Source organism: Hyla sarda, chromosome 2, assembly GCF_029499605.1.
Source record: "Hyla sarda isolate aHylSar1 chromosome 2, aHylSar1.hap1, whole genome shotgun sequence".
NCBI lineage: Eukaryota > Metazoa > Chordata > Amphibia > Anura > Hylidae > Hyla > Hyla sarda.
The window spans coordinates 33,491,148-33,516,068 of NC_079190.1; the positions used below are offsets into that span (position 1 = coordinate 33,491,148).

General features: G+C 45.4%; 1 protein-coding gene across 2 annotated transcripts; it reads right to left on the reverse strand.

The window, feature by feature from the left end:
* Positions 1-16: 16 nt before the first annotated feature.
* FAM76B (family with sequence similarity 76 member B) lies at positions 17-24,887 on the reverse strand. Of its 2 annotated transcripts, none has more exons than XM_056561516.1 (10): positions 24,282-24,887; positions 19,620-19,684; positions 16,005-16,059; positions 13,557-13,712; positions 13,250-13,449; positions 12,590-12,637; positions 11,847-11,927; positions 9,962-10,097; positions 8,313-8,414; positions 17-1,723 (listed from the first exon to the last, which is right to left on the reverse strand). In XM_056561516.1, the coding sequence occupies exons 1-10, from the start codon at positions 24,363-24,365 to the stop codon at positions 1,634-1,636; spliced, it is 1,017 nt and encodes a 338-aa protein (XP_056417491.1). In that variant the 5' UTR covers positions 24,366-24,887; the 3' UTR covers positions 17-1,633. The 2 variants fall into 2 exon arrangements, with proteins under 2 accessions (XP_056417491.1, XP_056417490.1); XM_056561515.1 differs by having other exon boundaries at positions 9,962-10,112; positions 24,282-24,874.
* Positions 24,888-24,921: the final 34 nt, after the last annotated feature.

Consider the following 24,921-nt stretch of genomic DNA (forward strand, 5'->3'; position numbering starts at 1 on the left):
GGTTGGAGACCACTGGTCTAGCTAGAGTAGACTGATGATTTCCAACCAGGGTGCCTCTAGCTGCTGCAAAACTACAACTCCCAGCATACCATGGGCATAGTAGTTTTGCAACAGCTGGAGGCACACCGGTTAGGAAACACTGGTCTAGTTTTAGAGCTGCAGTCCATTCAGTCTCACCCTGCATAGCCACATGGTTGTAAAAGGAACTGCAGCACCTCTCTATTCAGGTGAATGGGGCCAGCTGCACTTCAGTTGGGTGGCCATAGGCAGCCATGTGCTGAGAATAAACAGTGAAGACTCCGCAGCACCTAAATCAGTACCGCAGCAACTTCATTCTCAGGATCGGAGGTCAGAACACCACGGCCAAAGGAATGGCACACTCTACTTATACACTCTATAATTACTTTATGCCGTGGACATACCCCTTTTACAATAATCGTGGTATACGACTCCATTCAACTGGGCTCTGAGCGCTATACATTAAAAATATGATCACGATTTAAGAATTATTCAGCACAGAATGTTGGACTTACAAATGTTGTTAAACGACGGACATTCAGCAAATAAAAAAAAGTCTTGTAATGAACCATCATCCCCTGGCGTCAGATTTTAAAACATTCTTTGCTATTAATCAGTTTCCCCAATCGAGGTGCCTCCAGCTGTTGCAAAACTACAACTCCCAGCTGAAGACTGTCCAAGAATGCTGGGAGTTGAAGTTTCCCAACTGCTGGAGGCACCTCGATTGGGGAAACACTGCAATAGATTATTTGATTCTGGATAGATGGGATAATTCAGAAGAAGGACTTATTTTTAAAAGGGGTTAACCCAAGATTAAAAAAGTTATCCCCTATACACGGGAAAGCTAATAGGTTGATTCCTATTGTCGATGTTTAGAAATCTCATATACAGTAAATAAAGAGGTGGCTAAGCATCAGTACGGCTGCTCTCCATTCATTTGGGGGACAATCGCCCTCCATTCTCCTGATTGGTGGGGCTACCAGTGGTCAGACCCCATCAATCAGTCCTGTGGAGAGCGGATAACTTAATTTTGGGATAATCCGTTTTTTTGTTCATTAAGGTGGAAAACACTGAACTGGCAAAGTGACAATTTTAATCTTGTCTGCGAAAAGGGGGGGGGGGGGATTGAGCACCAGCAATAAACTTGTCATAGCGTAAAAAAGACAAAAAAAAAAAAAAAAAAAAAAAAAGAAAATTATATATTTGATAAAAAAAAAAAATCTCATTTCACTAGATACAAATACAGCAGTTATGTATTTGTCACAGCAGATGTTAGGCGCTCACTACAAACGTGAGCCGCCCAGTAGGCCAGCTGCTGCATGTCTTCCTATATTTTATTGCCGTACACGCATTTCTGAAAATGGCGCTACTGTAGAGAGGCGCGCTGTTGCCTTTGCAGAAATGACCAGGTGTCTTCAAGCCAGCTGAAGTGGTTTGTTTTTGTCTGTTTAAAAGGTGATAAGTCCGGTAAGTTACTAAAAACATAGACTAAAAAGATTTCCCTTGTTACTATATCATTTTAAAAAGGGCTTCACAGGAAAAATTAAAAAAATAAAATAAAATAAAAATAGGATAAACCAGTCAGCTAAACCGAGTCCTCTGAGTAGTCAGGTCCTCAAGGAGAGGTCAGGATGCTGCCACTTTTGTCAAATTTTTTACCCTTTGATAAAGCTGCAACCTGCTTCAGCAATTCCCGGTTTTTGCCCTAAAAAAGATGAAAAATAGAAACATTGGGATTAGGAACCAGAACCAACCTCAATGCGCTCAGTTTGTTCTTCAGTTCTCTACTTACATAGTTGGTAAACCTGTTAAGGGATGTGACTAAACATTTATCACCTATACACAAGAGGTAATTCATGAATCGCTGAGGGTGCAACCACCAGGACCCCCATCAATCAACACGGTTTCATAAATACGGTTTCATAAAAAAAAAAAAAAAAAAAAAAAAAAAACACGTATGCAACCCTACAGAAATCCGTGCCCACAGACTTCCCATTCAAAAACGTATGCACCATAATGTATAAGTAGTCTCAGTTTTTCAAACCATACGTTTTTTAATTTTTCCGGACATGGGACATCAATGGGAACCGTACAGAACCGTATGTGCATACGGTTCCATCCGGTTTTCGGCTTTGCTGTTTTTTTTTCTTGGAATTTCAATCAAACAAGTAAAACTTTATTCATAATGGAACTTACTTTTTTCCTTAAAAAACTGATGCAATTTCAAAGCGGAGTATTTGAACCTAGCCTTACACTATGGAACCGAGCAGCAAAATCCCATTGAGATCAATAGGAATTGTGCTGCGAGCAGAATCTGAGGAATTTTCATTGTGTGAATGAGCCCTTAACAAGATTTTGAAATGTCCCAGGGACATGTCAAAAAGGAGATTTTTGTTCTTACCGTAAAATCCTTTTCTAGGAGGATCCATTGGGGGGGGGGGGGGGGGGCTGGGGGGGACACAGACCTTGGGTATATGCTGTTGTTGCTAGGAGACTTGACACTATGGAAACCAATATACCCGCCTACAGAGCCTGAGGTAATCAGTTTAGTCACCAAGCAGTAGGAGAGGACCGAGAGGCAGAAAACCAATACCAGTCCGAGGCAACCGGAACAAAAAAATAACTGAACACACCCTCGGACAGGTAACCAAAACAGGAACACCATTGAAAGGGCGGGAGCTGTGTCCCCCATTGGATCCTCAGAGAAAAGGAGATTTTTGTTCTTACCGTAAAATCCTTTTCTCAATCGGCTCCATTGGGGGACACAGACCTTGGGACGTACCAGAGCCTTCCCTAGGGTGGGCACAGAAAACAATCAAGGGGCAGGCTGAGCCACCACCGCCTGCAACACCTTTCGGCCCAGACTAGCATCAGCGGATGCCAAAGTATGAACCTGGTAGAATTTAGTCAAAGTGTGCAAGGACGACCAGGTAGCTGCCTTACAGACCTGAGAGGCCGGCGCCCTGTTATGGAGAGCCCAGGAAGCTCCGACCGAACGCGTGGAGTGAGCTGAAACCCTGAAAGGAGGGGACTTCCCCCTGCAACGGTAAGCTTCCGAAATAGCAGACCTGATCCACCCCGCAATGGTTGCCTTCGAAGCAGGGCGACCATTATGGTGACCGTCCGTAAGAACAAAAAAGGAATCACTTCGACGAAAAGAAGAGGTAATGGAGAGGTAGGTGCGTACTGCCCGTACCACATCTAGTTTATGAAGCAAAACGCTCCCCGGGATGAGATTGAGCGGGACAAAAGGACGGGAGGACTATATCCTCATTGAGGTGGAAGCTAGAAACCACCTTAGGCAAAAAAGAAGAAACAGGACGAAAAACAACCTTGTCCTGATGGATGATTAGAAAGGGAGAGCGGCAAGAAAGAGCCGCCAATTCTGAAACCCGTCTGATGGAGGTAATCGCCACAAGGAACGCCACTTTCCAGGAAAGACGACGAAGGGAAACCTCCCGAGGGGTTCAAAGGGCGCACCCTGTAGGGCGCCAAGAACCAAATTGAGATCCCAGGGAGGTGTAGGGGACCTGTAAAGCGGAGCCGCGTGGGCCACTCCTTGAAGGAGAGTCCGAACGTGAGAATCAGACGCCAGAGGGCGTTGGAAAAGAACGAAAAGGGACGAAACCTGACCCTTTAAGGAGCCGAGAGCCAATTGTTGTTCCGGCCCTGACTGCAAAAAAGAAAGGAGTCGGGAAAGGGAGAACACCACTGGAGAAAGAGATTGAGATTCACACCCACGAAAATAAGACCGCCAGGTACGGTGGTATATCATCACGGAAGAAGGCTTGCGCGCCTTGAGCATGGTGCGAATCACCTGAGTTGAGAAGCTTCGGGCCCTTAGAACCGCAGTCTCAACCGCCACGCCGTCAAATGCAGCGACGGTAAATTGGGGTGGCAAAGGGGACCCTGAGAGAGAAGGTCTGGGCGAGGTGGAAGGCGCAGCGGAACACTGTCCAGGAGCTGGACAACATCGGCGTACCACGCCCTCAGAGGCCAATCTGGAGCCACGAGAATGGCAGGGACGCCCTCCGCTCTGAGCTTCCTTAGGACCCTGGGAAGGAGAGGTAGGGGAGGGAACAGATCGGGCAGGGAGAAACATGACCAGGGAATCACCAGTGCATCTGCGGCCACAGCACGGGGGTCCCGGGACCTCGACACAAAGAGGGCAACCTTCTGGATGTGGCGGGATGCAAAGAGGTCCACACCTGGAGTTCCCCAGAGGTCGCAGATCTCTGCAAACACCTCCGGATGAAGGGACCACTCGCCGGGGTCGGGAGAGGACCGGCTTAGGAAGTCCGCTTCCCAATTGTTTACGCCTGGGATGTGAATTGCTGAGATGGCTGGAATCCTGAGTTTCGCTCAGAGAAGAATCTTGGAAAATTCGGCCATCGCCGCCAAGCTGCGAGTGCCGCCCTGGCGATTGATGTACGCCACCTCTGGGGAACTCCGAACCGGGCTGCCCTGAAGAAGGATCTCCCAAAGTAACAGGCAAAGATAGATTGCCCTCAGTTCCAAGATGTTGATTGGGAAGAGTGTCTCTCTGGGAGACCATAGGACCTGGACTGTCCGGTCTCGGAAAACACCCCCCCAACCCGAATGGCTGGCATCAGTCGTGACAACCAGCCAATGGAGGGGCAGGAAGGAGCACCCTGAAGAAGTAGGGGGGAGCGGAGCCACCACAGAAGGGAGCGGCGAGATGTCCCCGGGAGGACAATCTTGCGATCGAGGGACAAGGGGGACCTGTCCCACTGGGATAGAATCACCAGTTGAAGGGGTCAAAAATGAAACTGAGCGAAAGGAACAGCCTCCACCATCCGGCCCAGGACTTTCATGCGAAAATGAATGGACACCGGGGAGGGGTTTCGGAGCATCCGAACCCCCGACTGAAGAGTCAGCCGCTTGTCCGGCGGGAGGCGAACTCGGGCAGACTGTGTGTCGAACTGAAGCCCCAGGAAGACCAAGGACTGAGTGGGAGATAGGTTGGACTTGGCCTGAGTGACCAACCAACCGAAGCGAGACAGGGCCTGAAGAGTGAGGGCGAGACTCTAGATTCTGGTCCCTGGACGGAGCCTTGATCAGAAGGTCGTCCAAGTAAGGATCCCCTTCGCCCATAGCAGGCCGACCTTTATTGAATACCCTCGGAGCTGTGGCCAGGCCGAAGGGGAGAGCCACAAACTGGAAAAGTCCCTCCGGGACAGCAAAGCGGAGGTACCGCTGGTGTCCCAGAAAAAATCGGAACATGGGAGGTAGGAGTCCCTGATGTCCACTGAAGAAAGAAACTCCCCCCTGATCCATGGTCGCCACGACCGAACGGAGAGACTCCATGTAGAAGTGGCACAGGAGGAGATGCCGGTTGAGGTGCTTTAGATCCAAGATGGGCCGTACGGATCCCCCTTTCTTGGGAACAACAAAGAGGTTGGAATAAAAACCTTGAAAACGTTACTTGGGAGGAACCGGGACAATGACACCCTGAATGAGGAAGGACTGAAGCGCACCCCAAAAGGCCTTTGCCAGAGAGGGAGATCGTGGGGCTCGGGAAAGGGAAAAAAAATCCTGTGTAAGGGAGGCAAATTCGATCCGGTAACCGTTGGATACCAAATCTCTGACCCAGGAGTCCTGAATATGCGTGGTCCAAACGTCCCGGAAAAGCAACAGATGACCTCCCATAGAAAAATCTGCGGGTGGGGGCGTCCCTTCAAGCAGATTTGGGATTACGGGCGCCCGCCTTGGCGGCAAAGCGGCCCGAACGGTTATCCGACTTCCAGGATGGGCGGGTCTGGAAAAAGGGAGCCTTCTTATCCCGAAAAGGCGCCTGCCTGGCCCTTCGTGACCTCGAAGGTCCGAAAGGAGGTAGATTTGCGACGGGAAGCAGTACTGCGGGCTTTATTTTGAGGTAACAAGGAACTCTTCCCTCCCGTCGCTTCTGAGATGATTTCAACTAGGCGCTTACCAAAAAGTCGAGAGCCAGTAAATGAAAGCTCAGTGAGAATTTTTGGAAGCAGCGTCCACGTCCCAGGCTTTAAGCCACGCGGACCTACGGAGGGCCACTAGGTTGCCCGTGGCAAAGGCAGCACAGCGGGCCGACTGCATGGAAGCAGAACACAGAAAATCTCCAGCTTTAGAAAGCAGAAGAATTAAGTCGGCCAGTTCTTCCGACGAAGCCCCAGAAGAAATGCCCTGATGGAGTCAGGAAACCCAGATCGTAAGGGCTTTGGAAACCCAGGCAGAAGCAAAAGCAGGGAGAAGAGAAGAACCCGCAGCTTCAAAAGACACATTTTGCCAAGGTCTCCACCCTTTTGTCTGCTGGGTCTTTAAAAGAAGCAGCATCGGTCAAAGGCAGGGTAGTCGCCTTGGAAAGGCGGGAGACTGGTGGGTCCACTGTAGGAGGTGAGGTCCACCTAGCGATGAGGTCCTTGGCGAAGGGATAACGCGCTTGAACCTTCTTTACTTCTTGAAACCTTTTGTCAGGATGCCTCCAGGCAGACTCCAGCAAGGCTTGAAATTCAGCATGAGTGCTTAAAATCTCGGGTGCCGGACGGGCACGATGAAAGGAAACTTCTGGTACAGCGTCCGAAGTTCCTGGGTCCTCTAGGTAGAAGGTGTCCCTTATGGCCGAAACCAATGAGTCCACCGTGTCAGTCATGTCCGTACGGTCCTCTGAATCTGAGGCAGAAGCAGGAGCCTCATCTGCTAGTTCTCCGGGAGAGTGGGAACGGGTGGAGGCAGCCTTAGATGAGGGAGACACTGACCTAGTGTACCGTTATGGGGACTCAGAAAGGCGACCCGGTGAGTGTCCTCAAGTAGAGGGACGCTTGCGGGAGGAGGTAGCAGAGGGACGGTACCCTTGAGGGGAGCGCCTACGTCTGCACAAAGATTCCGGAGAGGAGTCAGAGGAATGACCCCTATTACGCTTGTGAGAGCGTCTGAAATAGGGTGAGGGAGAGCGAGTCTCCCTTGAGTAACAGTGTAAGGAGGAACTCTCCAAGGCAGTCACCACGGAACGGGAGACCAGTGCCAAGTGAGAGATAAACAGAGAGGGAAGACACCCATATTCGAGGGGCAGCAGAGCCCACCGTGTCTGGGGGAGCATCCTGAGTAGAAATACAAGGGGGGGGGGGGGGGTCAGGAGATGCAGGCAGAACAAGTGGGTTCAGCAGACCCAAGCATTTTGCAGCCCTTGCAAGAATAGTAGGTGACCCGGGCCCCAGGTACATGCTTAGAGGGGGTAAAAAGAAACGGTCTCATCAGCGTCCCCAGGCAGCTGCTGTGAGGAGAAGTTCATCGAGAGAGAGAACCAATGAGAAGAGAGGGGCCCGGTTAGACTAGGGGCGCCTGTGATTGGTCCCGGCTCCCCTGGTCCCAGAGAAAATAGCTACAGTGAGACGGCAGCCGCGGCTGCTGAGTAAAGGAGAGAACCCTTAATGTGAAAACACTGGAGCACAGAGAGTGCTGAGACAGTCCTACAACACTGATGACCAGCCCCCCAGATGCCTCCACCTCAAAAGTCCCCACATTCTAAAGATAATAAAAGAGTGGGACTAAAACAGGGGGTCTCCAGAGGTTGCAAGTCCCCAAAACCTGTAAGAAAAGTCTTCCTGATGAAGTCTTCAGCCAGCTTTTTAGTCATCTGCATCATGCCGGGCTTGAAAAGTGAGATGAGCAGGGAAAGGTGGGGGACCCGGACCCGTGCTGTACAATCCCAGGCGCTGGCCGTTGGCGAGAGTGGGTTGACAGTACATCCACGATGTCTGTGCCCCCTCAATCGCAAATGGGGAAACAGTGAACGCTATGTTCCTCAGTCCCCACCTGAAAACAGGAAAGTAAAAGGAAATAGACCAGTGTCCATCTCCTGCAGACCCCAAGCTAAAACTGATTACCTCAGGCTCAGTAGGCGGGTATATCCTGCTGGGCGGAGCCAAATTTTTGGTTTTCATAGTGTATAGTCTCCTAGCAACAACAGCATATACCCAAGGTCTGTGTCCCACAATGGAGCCGATAAAGAAAGTTTTGATTTGTCACTAGAACTATCGAGGAGAAGCACACGACTGAGCGCTGGATTCTCCCTGCACTGCTCCCTGAGATGGCTCCGCAGAGTTTCATTATGAGGCAGTCTCGTCACATGGCAGAGCCTGGAGACAACGTGCTTGGCACAGTCTTCTCACAGCTCACCCAGACCAATCCAAACTTTTGACATGTCCCCAAGACATGTCTAAAGTTGTGATATCTCACTATTTCCATTGAAAATGGGGACAAAGCCGTCACAAAAATTAGTGTAATTCAGCAGTCCATACCTGCAACTGCTCCACAGATTCTTTGTGAGCCTTTTCCATGCCATTCATCTTTGTCCGCAAATTATTCTCTTGGTACTGGAAATCTGCTTTTAGTTCAGTAAGCTGAGGGAAGAAAAAAAAAACAAATGCAAAAAGGCCTTTTAGTGCCCTGGTCTTGTGCAAAAAATGAATCATCTTGTAAAATGCACACTCTTGGAGCAACACGGTTCCAGCAATAAGTGCACAGGATCAGGGCTTTCAGGCAGCTGAACCATTATCACCATAAATATACTTTGTATATGATTAAAGGGATACTCCACTGCCCCAGTGTCCAGAAAGATTCCCTAAGAAAACAACCTCAGGACATCACATCATTACTCTCATCGCTGATAAATGCCCCTAACAGAATAACTCTTTGGCTGTAAGATTGCTAAGCAGCTCTGAATCTGTAATCGCGACACCACTTATCAGAAACAGGGCAGTGCAGAGATTGAGTACTATGGGTCATTTTTACCAGAAGTGGAACAGAACGGAACCCATTGCTGGACAGGGAAATTTTCTGTTTCTAAGGCTGCATTCACACCACGTTTTTGCAATACAGTTCCCGTATAGGTTTGTGATGAAAAACGGATTCCTCAAAACCGGACTAATCAAAACGTGTGTACAAATTTTAACCTGTATATGGTTTGAAAAAAAATGATATATATAGGTTTTTAACTTTTCACTCCATTACAAATAAAGTTTCACTCATTTGATTGAAATCCCCCCCCCCCCCCCCAAAAAAAAATTAAACTGTGCAATGTCAAAAACCGTATGGATCCGTGCACACATACAGTTCTGTAATGGGGGGAAAAAATAATAAGAAAGGACATAACCGTACAAGATGCAAAACGGATCAACTGGATGTATTGTTTGGCATACGGTTTTCAATACGGTTCCGTACGGTTTACACATTGAAAATATATACGGGAACTGTATTGCAAAAACGAGGTGTGAATGCAGCCTTATTGGAAGGATCCCAAATTAGAAAAGAAAACACAGTGGCTTTCTTCCAAAAACAGCAACAAACCCTGTCCACAGTGTGTGGTATTGTAACTCAGCCTCTGACTTTAAAAAGGGGTATTCCAAGATTAAAAAAAAAAAAAAAGTTTAAACAGATTTGTAAATTACTTCTATTAAAAATAATTATCAGCTGCTGAAGTTGAGTTGTTCTTTTCTGTCTGGCAGCAGTGCTCTCTGTTGACATCTCTGCTTGTCTAGGGAACTGCACAGAGTAGAAGAGGTTTGCTATGGGGATTTGCTTCTAAACTGGGCAGTTCCCGAGACAGGTGTCATCAGAGAGCACAGATGGAAAAGAATAACTCAACTTCAGCAGCTCATAAGTACTGAAACGATTAAGATTCTTTAATAGAAGTAATTTACAAATCTATTTAACTTTCTGGAGCCAGTTGATATATATAAAAAAAGTTTTCCTGGAAAATCCCTTTAAATAAGCTCAGCTGAAATATACAACCCATGGTCTGGTTTGGCAATGTTTTTGGAAGGGAGCCATGTTTTTTTCTAGAACTGGACAAGCCTTTTTTTGTACAAGGTGTAGCGTGTTAGTGGAATATTAAAGAGTTTTTCTTAAACACTGACAGGTGGCACTGTTGAGCGGCAGGGTCACCTACCTTCTTGTCCTTTTCCAGAATTGTCTGATCTCTCTGCTGCAAGAGCCTTTTCAGCGACATAACTTCTTCTTTTAATTGACTGATAAGGACAAAGTTGTCTGTCCCACTACTGTCCGTCGACTGATTGATTGAACTACTAAAATAATACATGCTGGAATTCAAATATTTATTGTAATATCAAAAATAATATGATGTTGGTAATATGAACATAGTATGCAAAAGTGGTGGAAAGAAAATCTCTCAGTACATATGCAAATAGCTTTACAATCAGGTCGTCACTAGCCTCACTGGTAGCGTGTGCACCCGCATCCCATAAACTGCAATGACTGGTCAAAGAGGTCTGATAATAACCAGAAGACCAATGAGCAGATGCATTTTTAATCGTAAATAAATAGGGAAATAACTTCACATTTTCTTATAAATCTTATCAGCCGACTTTCATAGACTCTGATCCATCAACGCTTTTCTAAGGCTTCTATTTGCATAACTAGGTTTCATATGCAACCGTCACGCCACCTCCCATAGACTTGCATAGCGGGGGGGTTGGGGGGGGGTGACGTCACACGGGGCAGAGTCATGACAATTTTATTTTTACGTTTTCGTTTTTTCCTCCTTGCCTTCTAAAAATCATAACACTTATATTTTCATCCACAGACGAGTAGGAGGGCTTGTTTTTTTGCGCAACCAGTTGTCCTTTGTAAATTTTGGAAGGTTTTGTTTTCATGCTGTACACTTAACAGTAAAATAGATATGCTTTATTTATTCTGTGGGTCACTACGATTAAAATGATACCCATGATTACATACTTTTCTATTATTATACAGCTTAAAAAATAAAAAAAATAAAAATACAATTTTTTAACCAAATGAGTGCATTTGAAATCCCTCTATTTTGCTGATCTACAATTTTCATTTTTCCGTATAAAATGCGGTATGAGGGCTCATTTTTTGCGCCATGATCTGTACTTTTCTTTTATACCATATTAGCATATATAAAACTTAATACATTTTTTTAATCAATTTTATTTGGAATAAAATGTTATAAAAATAAGCAGTAATTTTGGACTTTTTTTTTACATTCACGCCGTTCACTGTACGAATACTTATTATATTTTAAATAGTTCACTTTCTGGGGGTAAAATGGGTAAAAACTGACAATTTACATTTTTATTGGGGGAGGGGATTTTTCACATTTGTTTTACTTTTACACTTTAATAGTCCCCATAGGGGACTATTTATAGCAATCATTCGATTATTAATACTGTTCAGTGCTATGTATAGGACACAGCACTGATCAGTGTTATCGGTCATCGTCTGCTCGATCGCAGACCAGAGCAGAGGACCCGTGGAAGGCAGCAGAGGCAGGTGAGGGGACCTCAGTCTTCTGTTCTGGATGACCAGATCTCCGCGGGCGATCCGTTCATCCATTTTAGTGACCGCAGCGCTGCAGATGCCGTGATCTGTACTGATCATGACATCTGAGGAGTTGATGGCGGACATCCACGTGATCGCGGATGTCCCCCATTACCGGCGGGTTCTTGGCTGCTATCAGCAGCTGGGACCTGCCACGCATGATCCAAGCATCGCTCCGATGCTCACGGTTATGAATAGGACTGTAAATTTACGTCCTGGTGCGGTAAGTACCACCTTACAGATGACAGCAATGCTTTAAAACGCAACCATTTTAGGACAAACTCTGTCCATATGGAAGATTATGGGGCTGTTTAGTAGGTTGGGGGTGCACTAGTCTCCAGAGGATGGGTATTTTAAAGATCCCATTAAATAAAAAGATCTAAAAATACCTGCAAAAACTGCATCATATCTACATTATGACTAAATGAACAGGTACTGGAGATCGTAGTGCTAGTGTCACTTAAAACACATACCTGTCTCCATTTGATGGCTTGGATTCCAATTTGGGCTTTTTCTTTGGAGTTTCATTCTGAATTGTTGTAGTAGATTTATGACTGCAATAAAAAGAGTACATATATAACTTACTGATCTTTATGAAGTATATTGGAGAATTACAATATATATACCTTACTGATCTATATGAAGTACATTAGAGAATTACAATATATATAACTTACTGATCTATATGAAGTACATTAGAGAATTACAATATATATACCTTACTGATCTATATGAAGTATATTGGAGAATTACAGCGGCACTGTTCCTAACATGGCAAATTTCTAAGAATAAATTGCCTCATGTGCTTATTGCTGTACATCTGTCTGCTTAATAGGGTTATCCCAAAATCAAGTGTTACATCCATCAATAGAAAAAAAGGTAACTCTCTGATCGGTGTGTGTCGGATCACTGGAGGAAAATTGTCCCCAGAATAAATGGAGCTCAGCACTGGGCAATGTTTGGATGCCTCATTGAGAATGAATGAAGTTATGGATTTGCACGTGTGGTGTGCTATGATCTCCTGCTTTTTTTTTGTTGTTTTTTTTTTTAAGTATCATATTCCACTGTATAACTTCATCTGAGCCTTATGTCCAAGAAATACATTAAGAAAGTTTTCTGCCGTATATCTCCATAGCGCGCACAGAAATTCACTTGATTTCGGAGTAATCATTACATTTATGATCTCAAATAAAGGCTAATATCACAGCGCACGTACCTTTGCTTCCAAATTCCCTGGTCTCCTTCGGGACTTAGACTACTTATTCTAAAGAAAAGAATATACAGATGTTATTCCATCTCTAATCAACTCTCTTCGCAAAATACAATAGTTTTATTAAAGGGGTACTCCCATTTAGGAATATCTATCCTCTATCTGGTGCATCAGATTGTCCTAGAAATTAAAGGGTTATCCAGGAAAAAAAAAAAAAAAAAATTTATATATCAACTGGTTCCAGAAAGTTAAACAGATTTGTAAATTACTTCTATTAAAAAAATCTTAATCCTTTCAGTACTTATGAGCTGATCAAGTTGAGTTGTTCTTTTCTGTCTAAGTGCTCTCTGATGACGTGTCTCGGGAACCGCCCAGTTTAGAAGCAAATCCCCATAGCAAACCTCTTCTACTCTGTGCAGTTCCCGAGACAAGCAGAGATGTCAGCAGAGAGCACTGTTGCCAGACAGAAAACAACAACTCAACTTCAGCAGCTAATAAATATTGAAAAGGATTAAGATTTTTTAATAGAAGTAATTTACAAATCTGTTTAACTTTCTGGAACCAGTTGATATATTAAAAAAAAGTTTTTTTTCCCTGGATAACCCCTTTAAATATATTATCACCCATGACCAGACCTGATGTAGGACATTGTGAATAGACACTTACTTGTGGTGGCTGCTGCTATGCCGGTGGTGATGGTGATGATGATGATGATGGTGTTTAGAGTGATGCTGGTCTTTCTCAGTAAGGGAAGAGGATGAAGAATTAGAATGGGTGGAGCCCAAGCTTTTTCTCTGTTCCTTAGTCTTCTGTAGAACCCTCTTGTAGGAGAGTGTGCAAAGCCAACACAGCAACTTCCCATCCACCTGTACATAGATGCAAAACAAAGTACATGGATCAGCATTATAGCCAGAGCTCTAAGAGAAGCATGAATTGTTGCACCTTGTCATTGCATGTTATACACAGATCATACCTTTCTTCTGCCTTCTTCCTTACGGTCAAAAGCGCACTGCTGTTTGCATTGTTCGCAGGTTTGTGGAGGTCCATATTTTTTCTCTGAGTTGGTGCAACGTTGACACTTTGTGCCAATGAATGCTGCTATAATGTTACAGTACTGACAAGGCTTGGGCTGAAGAGGAAAAAAAAAATGGGGGGAAAATTGTAATACATAAGATTAGTTACAATTATTATTATTATTAAAACATATTAAAAAATGAAAAAGGTTGCATGGTGTGCCAATGGTGGCAAATGCCTTATCTATTTTGCAACAGCTTAAAAGGGGTACTCTGCTGCTCAGCGTTTGGAACAAAATGTTCCAAACGCTGGAGCCAGGAGCTCGTGACGTCCTGGCCCCACCCCCTCGATGCAAGTCTATAGGAGGGGCATGAAAGCCATCACGCCCCCTCCCACAGACTTGCATTGAGGGGGCGTGATGTCATGAGGGGGCGGGCTATGACATCACGAGCTACCGACACCGGCTCCAGCGTTCGCTGCTCTGCGTTTGGAACAATAAACTGTTCCGGAGTACCACTTTAAGGTCAGCCATTGGCTATTCCGGCATGCTGGGAGTTGCAACAGCAGGTAGGACACCCATGCTTTATAGACATTTGTATTAATCAGATGTGTGCGAATGCACTTCAATAATATAATACTGATACATCAAGGTTATTGTGAGAGCAATATGGCATTCTTCCATCGCAATCAATGTCCACAAACAGGTAATTATTTCAGGGTATGTGTTTATGAAGAAGTCTGAAAGATCTCAGACATGGGTGTGGGTCTACTTATGTATATCTATCGTTCATTCTCATGTGCTACAACCACATTTATAGGTATTAAACTGCAATGCTACATGGGCACCACAGTGGCTCAGTGGTTGGCACTGTTGTCTTGCAGCGCTGGGACTCTGGGTTCAAATCCCACCACAGGGACAACATCTGCGAAGAGTTTGTATGTTCTCTCCGTGTTTGCGAGAGTTACCTCCCACACTTCAAAAACATACCGATAGGTTTAGACTGTGAGTCCCAATGGGGACAGGGACCAATTTGAGTGTACAGCACAGCAGAATCTGTGTGCACTTTATAAAGAGTTGTTGGTATTATTAGACGCTTAAAAAGGGTCCTTCAGAGAGGAAAAAAGTGTTTCCAAAATCAACTGGTGCCAGAAAGTTATACAGATTTGTAAGTGACTTCTATTTAAAGGGTAACTCATTAAAATTAATTTTTGCTATTGCACTTATGGTAAATAAAAAAGATTTCTAATATACTTTAAAAAAAAATAAAAAAAAGGAGGTTTCTATGTTTTATTTGTGCTTAAAAAAAAGCTGAAGAGCACATTTCCCCCCATCTTATACACAGACTTAGGACCGAGGTCCAAACACAGAGAGTGCAGCCTGGAGTGCTGAGGGGGGGTGTCCAGCCTCATCCAATCATAGCTCCTCTCACACTTAACTGCCATATGATGTTGGTTGGACACCCCCCCCCCAGCACTCCAGGCTGCACTTTCTGTGTTTGGGCTTCGGTCCTAAGTCTGTGTATAAGATGGGGGAAAATGGGCTCGAACTTTTTAAGCAAAATAAAAAAAACATAGAAAACTGCCTTTTTTTTTTTAAACCAAAGTATATTAGAAATTTTTTATTTACCATAAGGAGTGCAATAGCAAACATTTGTTTTAATGAGAGTTACCATTTAAAAATCTTAATTCTTCCAGCACTTCTCAGCTGCTGTCAGCTCCAGAGGAAGTTGTGTAGTTCTTTCCATTCTGACCACAGTGCTCTCTGCTGACACCTCAGTTCAATGTCAGGAACTATCCAGAGCAAGAACAAATCTCCATAGCAAACCTCTCCTGCTCTGAATAGTTCTTGACATGGACAAAGGTGTCAGCGGAGAGCACTGTGGTCAGACTGGAAAGAACTACACAACTTCCTCTGGAGCATAAAGTAGCTGATAAGTACTGGAAGAATTAAGATTTTTAAATAGAAGAAGTAATAATTTACTAACCTGTATAACTTTTTGGCACCAGTTGATTTGGAAACTTTTTTCCTTAGGAGTACCCCTTTAAACAATAAAGTATGGGTGCTCTATTTTGCATGTTGGTCTATGCGCAAAGAGGAGTAATTTCCCCAAAAAAGGGAGTCATTTTAGCATTTCCATATGCAGTAATGTGCTTTACTATAAAAGATAGTTGAATTGACACTCAAAAATAGCTGCCATGTTTTTTGGCACGGCTGTGGTCAACTCATATGGGGTCCACCTTGTGGAATCTTTCTATAGAGTAAAGAACTTGATTGGGATGAAAACACAAAAATTCCTATTCCCACTACAATGTACATGTTTCAATGAGGCACCACACAGAAATTTGGGATTTTTCTTATCTACACATACAGGTCTTCAAATGTACTACTAAATAAAGTGCGACTTACCGTTCCAAACTGCTTAACATTTTGCGCACATTTCTTGCATATAGTGTTGGTTTTACTAGAGACAACAAAAAGGTGGACAGAATCAGCATCGACGCGTCTTACTCAAGCACCGTACACGTCAGGGGTTTAGTTTTTTGAAGCAACATAACAGGAAATAAGCGGAAAACATATTGAAAGCATTTAAGGGGGGGGGGTTTAAAAAAATTAAAATGGCATTAGAAAAGGTTGTAGAACGAGAAACGTTCCATCAAATCCCAGCAAAGTTTGCTCTTACATTGTTTCACGGAAAACTCAGTTTAGGGCCCATTCACACTGAGAATTTCCACTTGGAAATTCCGGGCGAAATCCACTTTGCGGCAGCCTCCAATTGATGTAATTGAGATTCGGTAGGAACATTCTTTTTGCAGTATTCCGTGAGGGCTGCATTGCTGTCAATGGTGATAGTAAAGGTCTGCACGGTCCTGCTGCACTGAAAATCTCTGCACGGAGTTAGTCTAACCCAGTGTTTCCCAACCAGGGTAACTCCAGCTGTTGCAAAACTACAACTCCCAGCATGCCTGGACAGCCTTCGGCTGTCCAGGCATGCTGGGAGTTGTAGTTTTGCAACAGCTGGAGGCACCCTGGTTGGGAAACACTGGTCTAACCCTTAGCGTATGTTTACACGTAGTGGAAATTCAGTTTGCGGATGATGGACCACGGAGGATTATGTACGTGTGAACGATCCCTAAAACCTGAGCTGTGGCACTGAGGAAGCGTCCTGGTTCAAGTGATTAGAGATGAGCGAACTTACAGTAAATTCGATTCGTCACGAACTTCTCGGCTCGGCAGTTGATGACTTTTCTTGCATAAATTAGTTCAGCTTTTAGGTGCTCCGGTGGGCTGGAAAAGGTGGATACAGTCCTAGGAAAAACTCTTCTAGGTCTGTCTCCACCTTTTCCAGCCCACAGGAGCACCTGAAAGCTGAACTAATTAATGCAGGAAAAGTCATCAACTGCCGAGCCGAGAAGTTCGTGACGAATCGAACTTACTGTAAGTTCGCTCATCTCTACAAGTGATAGGTGAAAGTATGGTTTGATTATAGGGGGAGAGACCTGCCAATTGAGCTGAGATGGGAGACCACCTCCTGGACACTGCTGCTGTGATTCAGAGAAAAGCTCAGTTGTCAGGGATGAGTGAGTCTGTCAGGTTTTGATGCTGCCCGTGGTCCAGGCAGCATAAATCTATTAAACAGACTCCATTTAAAAGGAGATCTCCGGTGAAAATTAAAGGGGTTATCCAAAAACTTTTTATATATCAACTAGCTCTAGAAAGTTACACAGATTTGTAAATTACTTCTATGAAAAAATCTTGATCCTTTCAGTACTTATGAGCTTCTGAAGTTAAGGTTGTTCTTTTCAGTCTAAGTGCTCTCTGATGACACGTGTCTCGGGAACTGCCCAGTTTAGAAGCAAATCCCCATAGCAAACCTCTTCTACTCTGTGCAGTTCCCGAGACACGTGTCATCAGAGAGCACTTAGACTGAAAAGAACAACCTTAACTTCAGAAGCTCATAAGTACTGAAAGGATTAAGATTTTTTAATAGAAGTAATTTACAAATCTGTTTAACTTTCTGGAGCAAGTTGGGCCCTCTGGGACCAAACCGCCGCTATGGGAGCACTGAAAAGACCTGAATACATCACTCTGATATCATCGGCGCTTCCATAGAACTGAATACACTGTGTGCAGTCTACCGATGGACAACACGCGCTCCTCAGTAAGAGGGCTGGGGGTCCTGTCCTGTAGCTCCAAACCCCCCCCCCCCCCGGCCCCCCCCCCCCGTGATCAGCTACTTATCCGCTATCCTGTGCATAGCAAATAAGTTCATTTTCGCCTGCATTCTCCTTTAATTCCTCATTGCTCCGATGAGGTGCTGTAGTACACATGACCCAATCACTGGACTAGCATGCACGGCGTGCGACTGCCGAGACCAGTGATTGGGTACAGCATCACATCATGTCACTGCTTGAGGAAAATGAACCATTCTGCAGCCATAACAACTTATCCCCTATCAATAGGATAGGGGAAAAGTGTTAATCCTGGGGGGTCCGACCGCTGGGACCCCCCGCGATCACCTGCACGGGTCCCCGACTCTGCCATGACTCCTCTATGTAGTTCTATGGGAGAGGAAGCATTCGTGCCTCCCCCATAGATCTGTATACGCATTAGCTGCTCTCACAGAGCGGCAATGCCTGGGCCCGTTCGGGAGATCGCGGGGCGGGTCCCAGTGGTCGGAACCCCAGCAATCAGACACCTATCCTGTGGATAGGGAATAAGTTGTTAAGGCTGCAGTTGTCCTTTTACATCTAAGAAACTGGGTCAGCACATAAACATGCAAATGTACCCATAGGTGTGTTCACAGGTTGGCATATGATTAATAGCACTTACTCACATACTATATAGTCACTTATTTTTTTTAAATAGTCCACTCACCAATCTGAGTAGTGAAGGATAAGGCTAGGGTTACATGGCAACTTTGACAACTACATGATTCAGGCCAGCAAAGATCGTGCTGCATCACAGCTAATGAAAATCAATGGGGACGTGTTTTGCAAACATGACCCAACTGTTGCAAGAATTCTATTTCAGAATTATTTCTTGCAACTGACGGGTCAAGGTCGCAACACGACACCATTCACTTGCATTGGCTTCAATGATTCCTGCAGTAGGACATGTTGTTCTTTGTATGCATGACCCCTGTCAAGGCCAAAGTCAGTGTAGTACAGCATTTTCAAACCAGTGTGCCTACATCTGTTGCAAAACTAGAACTCCCAGCATGCCCGGACAGCCGAAGGCTGTCCGGGCATGCTGGAAGTTGTGGTTTTGCAACAGCTAGATGCAACTGGTTAGAAAACACTGGGTTAGTTTAATGCTGACAGTCTGTATAGATCAGCAGAAAACGCATTTTTTCCCAACACGTTTCCCCATATATAAAAATACAGTTCATCAGGGGTTTATCAACAGTAGTATAATAGAGATTTATAAATATATATTTTGTAGACTATTCCATTCTATACTGTATAGAATGGAATAGTCTACAAAATATACATTTATTTATCTCCATTATACTACTGTTGATAAACCCCTGATGAACCATATTTTTATATCTATATGAGGAAACACGTCGGGAAAAAAATTTGGGGATTGACCCATGAGAGCATCTCTATATTTGAGATTCTTGAATCCAAATGGTTAGTTGATTTTATAGTATATTACAGTTAGAGGACTTTTTGTATTTTTGGCGTATTTTCAAATTACATTTTAGCTCATTTTTGAGGATATTTGAGGTAGAGTTTAGCTATAGCAGATTAGATAGTCCAGCTTTTTCAGTGATTCGCAAGGTCATAGTGCTTCCTATAGCTTTTTTATTTAAATTTTTTGCTGTACTCAGAAATGGCTCCTGCTGTTAACCCCAACTAATGTAAAGCCCTACAACAAACTACAACTACCCAGGCCAAGGCTGTAAGGGCGTGCTGGTAGTCTTTGTTTTGAAACAGCTGGAGAGCCACACATTGGGGGAACACTGCCCTAAAGAAGGAAAAAAATGAAACAAACACTGGAGAATTGACACATTCTTACCTCTCCTGCTGAAACTCTGATCTGCAGTATGTGCACTTAACCATAGGATGAGCAATACGACACTCCTAAAGAAAAGGAAGAAGAGTAAGGGGTTAACATCAGGCAAAACGCACAGCGACAGGAGCTACAGGTCATCTAAACTGGAAGGGTAAACAAGGTTATTAATTCTCCTCATCGCATCCAGGTAAAGTTCTTGCCTTATTGTCTTTGTATAGGAGTTTATTAATGTTTAATGTGTAGGTTTTGGTAAAAAATTGTGGCAAAATTTAAAGGAATCACTTGCGGAAAAAATTGTGACTGTTTTGCGCATAAATAAATAACAGTTTTCTGGAGTAAGTATTAATAAACTAAAAAAATATATATAGGAACACCCGCGCTACCGTGCAGATACTTATGTAAGACGATAATTAGAGATGAGCGAACTTACAGTAAATTTGATTCGTCACGAACTTCTCGGCTCAGCAGTTGATAACTTTTCCTGCATAAATTAGTTCAGCTTCCAGGTGCTCCCGTGGGCTGGAAAAGGTGAATACAGTCCTAGGAGACTCTTTCCTAGGACTGTATCTACCTTTTCCAGCCCACCGGAGCACCTGAAATCTGAACTAATTTATGCAGGATAAGTCATCAACTGCCGAGCCGAGAAGTTCGTGACGAATCGAACTTACTGTAAATGTGCTCATCTCTAACGATAATATCTACTGCTGCTAGAGTAAAGGTACTGATCCCTGTTTAATGTACCAATAAATTAGATAAAAATACAGAAAATAGCGTGCGCTGTAGATAAAATGTCCTAATTGGATATATATATATTAGTTTAAAATGATGAGAGCATACCTCAATAGAATGATAGTAAAGTGATATATGGTCACTAGTGAATAGGATGAGCTTTAAAAATGCCGGTGTGCTGGGAATAAAAAATATATATAAATAAATATGTATAAATACAACTATGAGATTATACAGCAGCTAGTAATAGTTTCAAAGACTTACTTTCGAAGCTCCTGCCCTGACGAAGGAGACCGATTCTAAGTCTTCGAAACGCGTCGCTAGGAAGTTTGGACCCAACAAGCCACCGTTCAGTGACGTCACTAAACATTTGCCAATTCCACCAGGCCACTTCCAGTTGTTTGCAGCAGGTTGAGATGCCACCGGCCGGGGCGTACTCCCGCGGCATATCTATCCAATAGGACCCTTTTGAAACTAAGGAGAATACTCGACTGCAGAAAAAACCCGCATGAGTACCGCACCGGAACCGCAGAACCGCTAAGGTACCGGACGGAGCATATTTGCATCAAAAAGGAAACAGGTACCACGTTTATTGTAAGCGTGTCAGAGTGCGTTGCTCTAAGAAACACAAGGAAGAGTACTAATCAAGTACTCATTTACACTGTATTAGGTGTACTGCACATATTTTACAGAATAAAGTCCAATGGATTTTTTATGAATACTGACCGCATCACTTTTTTCTACTCCATTTGTAGGTAGGCCTGCTGCTATATATATTACTAGCTGCTGTATAATTACATAGTTGTATTTATATATATATATATTTTTTTTTTTTATTCCCAGCACTCCGGCATTTTTAAAGCTCATCCTGTTCACTACTGACCATATATCACTTTACTATCATTCTATTGAGGTATGCTCTCATCATTTTAAACTATTCCTATATATATCCAAATTAGGACATTTTATCTACAGTGCAGACTATTTTCTGTATAAGTATTGATAAACTCCTCCTGTGAAACTTTAAAAAGGGGGTTACCTGACCTTACAAAACTGATGGGGGTCTGACCCCATTATCATTGCTGATGGCTATTAGTGGCAGAGCAGGGTCGTCCTGTTCATTCTAATGGGACAAAAGCTGCAGAACCTCATGCACACATCATCAGCACACTATTAGTGTGTATTATAAGTGTGTATTAGGATGTTTTGCAGCAGCGAAGGTGTTATGGCATCCTGCAGCAGCTGAGGTGCGTATTAGGGTGTCCCGCGGCAGCTGAGGTGCGTATTAGGGTGTCCCGCGGCAGCTGAGGTGCGTATTAGGGTGTCCCGCGGCAGCTGAGGTGCGTATTAGGGTGTCCCGCGGCAGCTGAGGTGCGTATTAGGGTGTCCCGCGGCAGCTGAGGTGCGTATTAGGGTGTCCCGCGGCAGCTGAGGTGCGTATTAGGGTGTCCCGCGGCAGCTGAGGTGCGTATTAGGGTGTCCCGCGGCAGCTGAGGTGCGTATTAGGGTGTCCCGCGGCAGCTGAGGTGCGTATTAGGGTGTCCCGCGGCAGCTGAGGTGCGTATTAGGGTGTCCCGCGGCAGCTGAGGTGCGTATTAGGGTGTCCCGCGGCAGCTGAGGTGCGTATTAGGGTGTTCTGCGGCCGCTGAGGTGTGTATTATGGTGTCCTGCGGCCGCTGAGGTGTGTATTAGGGTGTTCTGCGGCAGCTGAGGTGTGTATTAGGGTGTTCTGCGGCTGCTGAGGTGAGTATTATGGTGTTCTGCAGCCGCTAAGGTGTATTTTTAAGCAGCTGTGGTTGTATTAAATGTGCTGCAGCAGCTGAGGGGTGTATTATGGTGTGCTGCAGCAGCTGAGGGGTGTATTATGGTGTGCTGCAGCAGCTGAGGGGTGTATTATGGTGTGCTGCAGCAGCTGAGGGGTGTATTATGGTGTTCTGCAGCAGCTGAGGGGTGTATTATGGTGTTCTGCAGCAGCTGAGGGGTGTATTATGGTGTTCTGCAGCAGCTGAGGGGTGTATTATGGTGTTCTGCAGCAGCTGAGGGGTGTATTATGGTGTTCTGCAGCAGCTGAGGGGTGTATTATGGTGTTCTGCAGCAGCTGAGGGGTGTATTATGGTGTTCTGCAGCAGCTGAGGGGTGTATTATGGTGTTCTGCAGCAGCTGAGGGGTGTATTATGGTGTTCTGCAGCAGCTGAGGGGTGTATTATGGTGTTCTGCAGCAGCTGAGGGGTGTATTATGGTGTTCTGCAGCAGCTGAGGGGTGTATTATGGTGTTCTGCAGCAGCTGAGGGGTGTATTATGGTGTTCTGCAGCAGCTGAGGGGTGTATTATGGTGTTCTGCAGCAGCTGAGGGGTGTATTATGGTGTTCTGCAGCAGCTGAGGGGTGTATTATGGTGTTCTGCAGCAGCTGAGGGGTGTATTATGGTGTTCTGCAGCAGCTGAGGGGTGTATTATGGTGTTCTGCAGCAGCTGAGGGGTGTATTATGGTGTTCTGCAGCAGCTGAGGGGTGTATTATGGTGTTCTGCAGCAGCTGAGGGGTGTATTATGGTGTTCTGCAGCAGCTGAGGGGTGTATTATGGTGTTCTGCAGCAGCTGAGGGGTGTATTATGGTGTTCTGCAGCAGCTGAGGGGTGTATTATGGTGTTCTGCAGCAGCTGAGGGGTGTATTATGGTGTTCTGCAGCAGCTGAGGGGTGTATTATGGTGTTCTGCAGCAGCTGAGGGGTGTATTATGGTGTTCTGCAGCAGCTGAGGGGTGTATTATGGTGTTCTGCAGCAGCTGAGGGGTGTATTATGGTGTTCTGCAGCAGCTGAGGGGTGTATTATGGTGTTCTGCAGCAGCTGAGGGGTGTATTATGGTGTTCTGCAGCAGCTGAGGGGTGTATTATGGTGTTCTGCAGCAGCTGAGGGGTGTATTATGGTGTTCTGCAGCAGCTGAGGGGTGTATTATGGTGTTCTGCAGCAGCTGAGGGGTGTATTATGGTGTTCTGCAGCAGCTGAGGGGTGTATTATGGTGTTCTGCAGCAGCTGAGGGGTGTATTATGGTGTTCTGCAGCAGCTGAGGGGTGTATTATGGTGTTCTGCAGCAGCTGAGGGGTGTATTATGGTGTTCTGCAGCAGCTGAGGGGTGTATTATGGTGTTCTGCAGCAGCTGAGGGGTGTATTATGGTGTTCTGCAGCAGCTGAGGGGTGTATTATGGTGTTCTGCAGCAGCTGAGGGGTGTATTATGGTGTTCTGCAGCAGCTGAGGGGTGTATTATGGTGTTCTGCAGCAGCTGAGGGGTGTATTATGGTGTTCTGCAGCAGCTGAGGGGTGTATTATGGTGTTCTGCAGCAGCTGAGGGGTGTATTATGGTGTTCTGCAGCAGCTGAGGGGTGTATTATGGTGTTCTGCAGCAGCTGAGGGGTGTATTATGGTGTTCTGCAGCAGCTGAGGGGTGTATTATGGTGTTCTGCAGCAGCTGAGGGGTGTATTATGGTGTTCTGCAGCAGCTGAGGGGTGTATTATGGTGTTCTGCAGCAGCTGAGGGGTGTATTATGGTGTTCTGCAGCAGCTGAGGGGTGTATTATGGTGTTCTGCAGCAGCTGAGGGGTGTATTATGGTGTTCTGCAGCAGCTGAGGGGTGTATTATGGTGTTCTGCAGCAGCTGATGGGTGTATTATGGTGTTCTGCAGCAGCTGAGGGGTGTATTATGGTGTTCTGCAGCAGCTGAGGGGTATAATATGGTGTTCTGCAGCAGCTGAGGGGTGTATTATGGTGTTCTGCAGCAGCTGAGGGGTGTATACAGAGGAATATGTTGCTCCATAAGAAAACATATGATCACTCTAAAAATCCCCCACTATAGTAGTCAGTGACTAGTGATATTCGCAGAGTGTACAGAGGGGGCAGTATATAACAACCAGGAGGCTCCCGGACTAGGCCTCCCCCCCCGTACCTTGCAGAGCTGCTGCCCCTGGGAAAGCTCCTCGAACGGGTACCGCTGGTTACACTTGGTGCAGGCGTACAGAGCCGAGGCCATCTTCCGGCCGGCAGTCACTGAGTACAGACGGGGCTCGGGTGAGGGTCACACAGGTTGCGGTACCGCGCAGTCAGTCTGTAGACCTCTCGGTGTCGCGCTGTCTTCCCTCCTGGACGGATCCTATTTCCGCACTTTGCGTCCGGCGCCCGCCCGTCGCGAATTTTTTCCTTCTCTCGTGTTACACAATCCGCCCACAGGACGAGACGGGGAGGCCGCACTGAACACGACGACGGCTCGGCCCGGGATCCCTCTGTTCCTCCTCACGTCAGGCTCACGGCTCCGGTTCACGTTTCCTCTCCGCCTTCTCCAATTAATAAACCAAAACAACTAAAGAAATAAACAAAAGAAAAAAAAAATCCTAAGAAAAGCCGTAAACCGGATACTGACAAATCTGCATCACCACAAAGGAAGGGCAGCCACAGCCAATCACAGCGCTCCTCACTGAAGCGGGAAACACCTGTTTGAATCCATCAGCCAATGGCGACTAAGGATAAAACGTTCCTTCTGCCAATCACAGAGCGGAAGCAAAGTTACATCCTGAAATGTTATTGGCTGT

What these genes read in the sequence shown, in the direction of transcription:
- FAM76B (XM_056561515.1), bottom strand. Translation starts at nt 24,365, where the DNA reads ATGGCCTCGGCTCTGTACGCCTGCACCAAGTGTAACCAGCGGTACCCG. An exon ending in AGGAAGAAGGCAGAAGAAAG is followed by an intron (nt 13,450 to 13,556) that starts GTATGATCTGTG and finishes ATCTATGTACAG; the next exon opens with GTGGATGGGAAGTTGCTGTG. An exon ending in AAGCCATCAAATGGAGACAG is followed by an intron (nt 10,113 to 11,846) that starts GTATGTGTTTTA and finishes TTTGAATTCCAG; the next exon opens with CATGTATTATTTTAGTAGTT.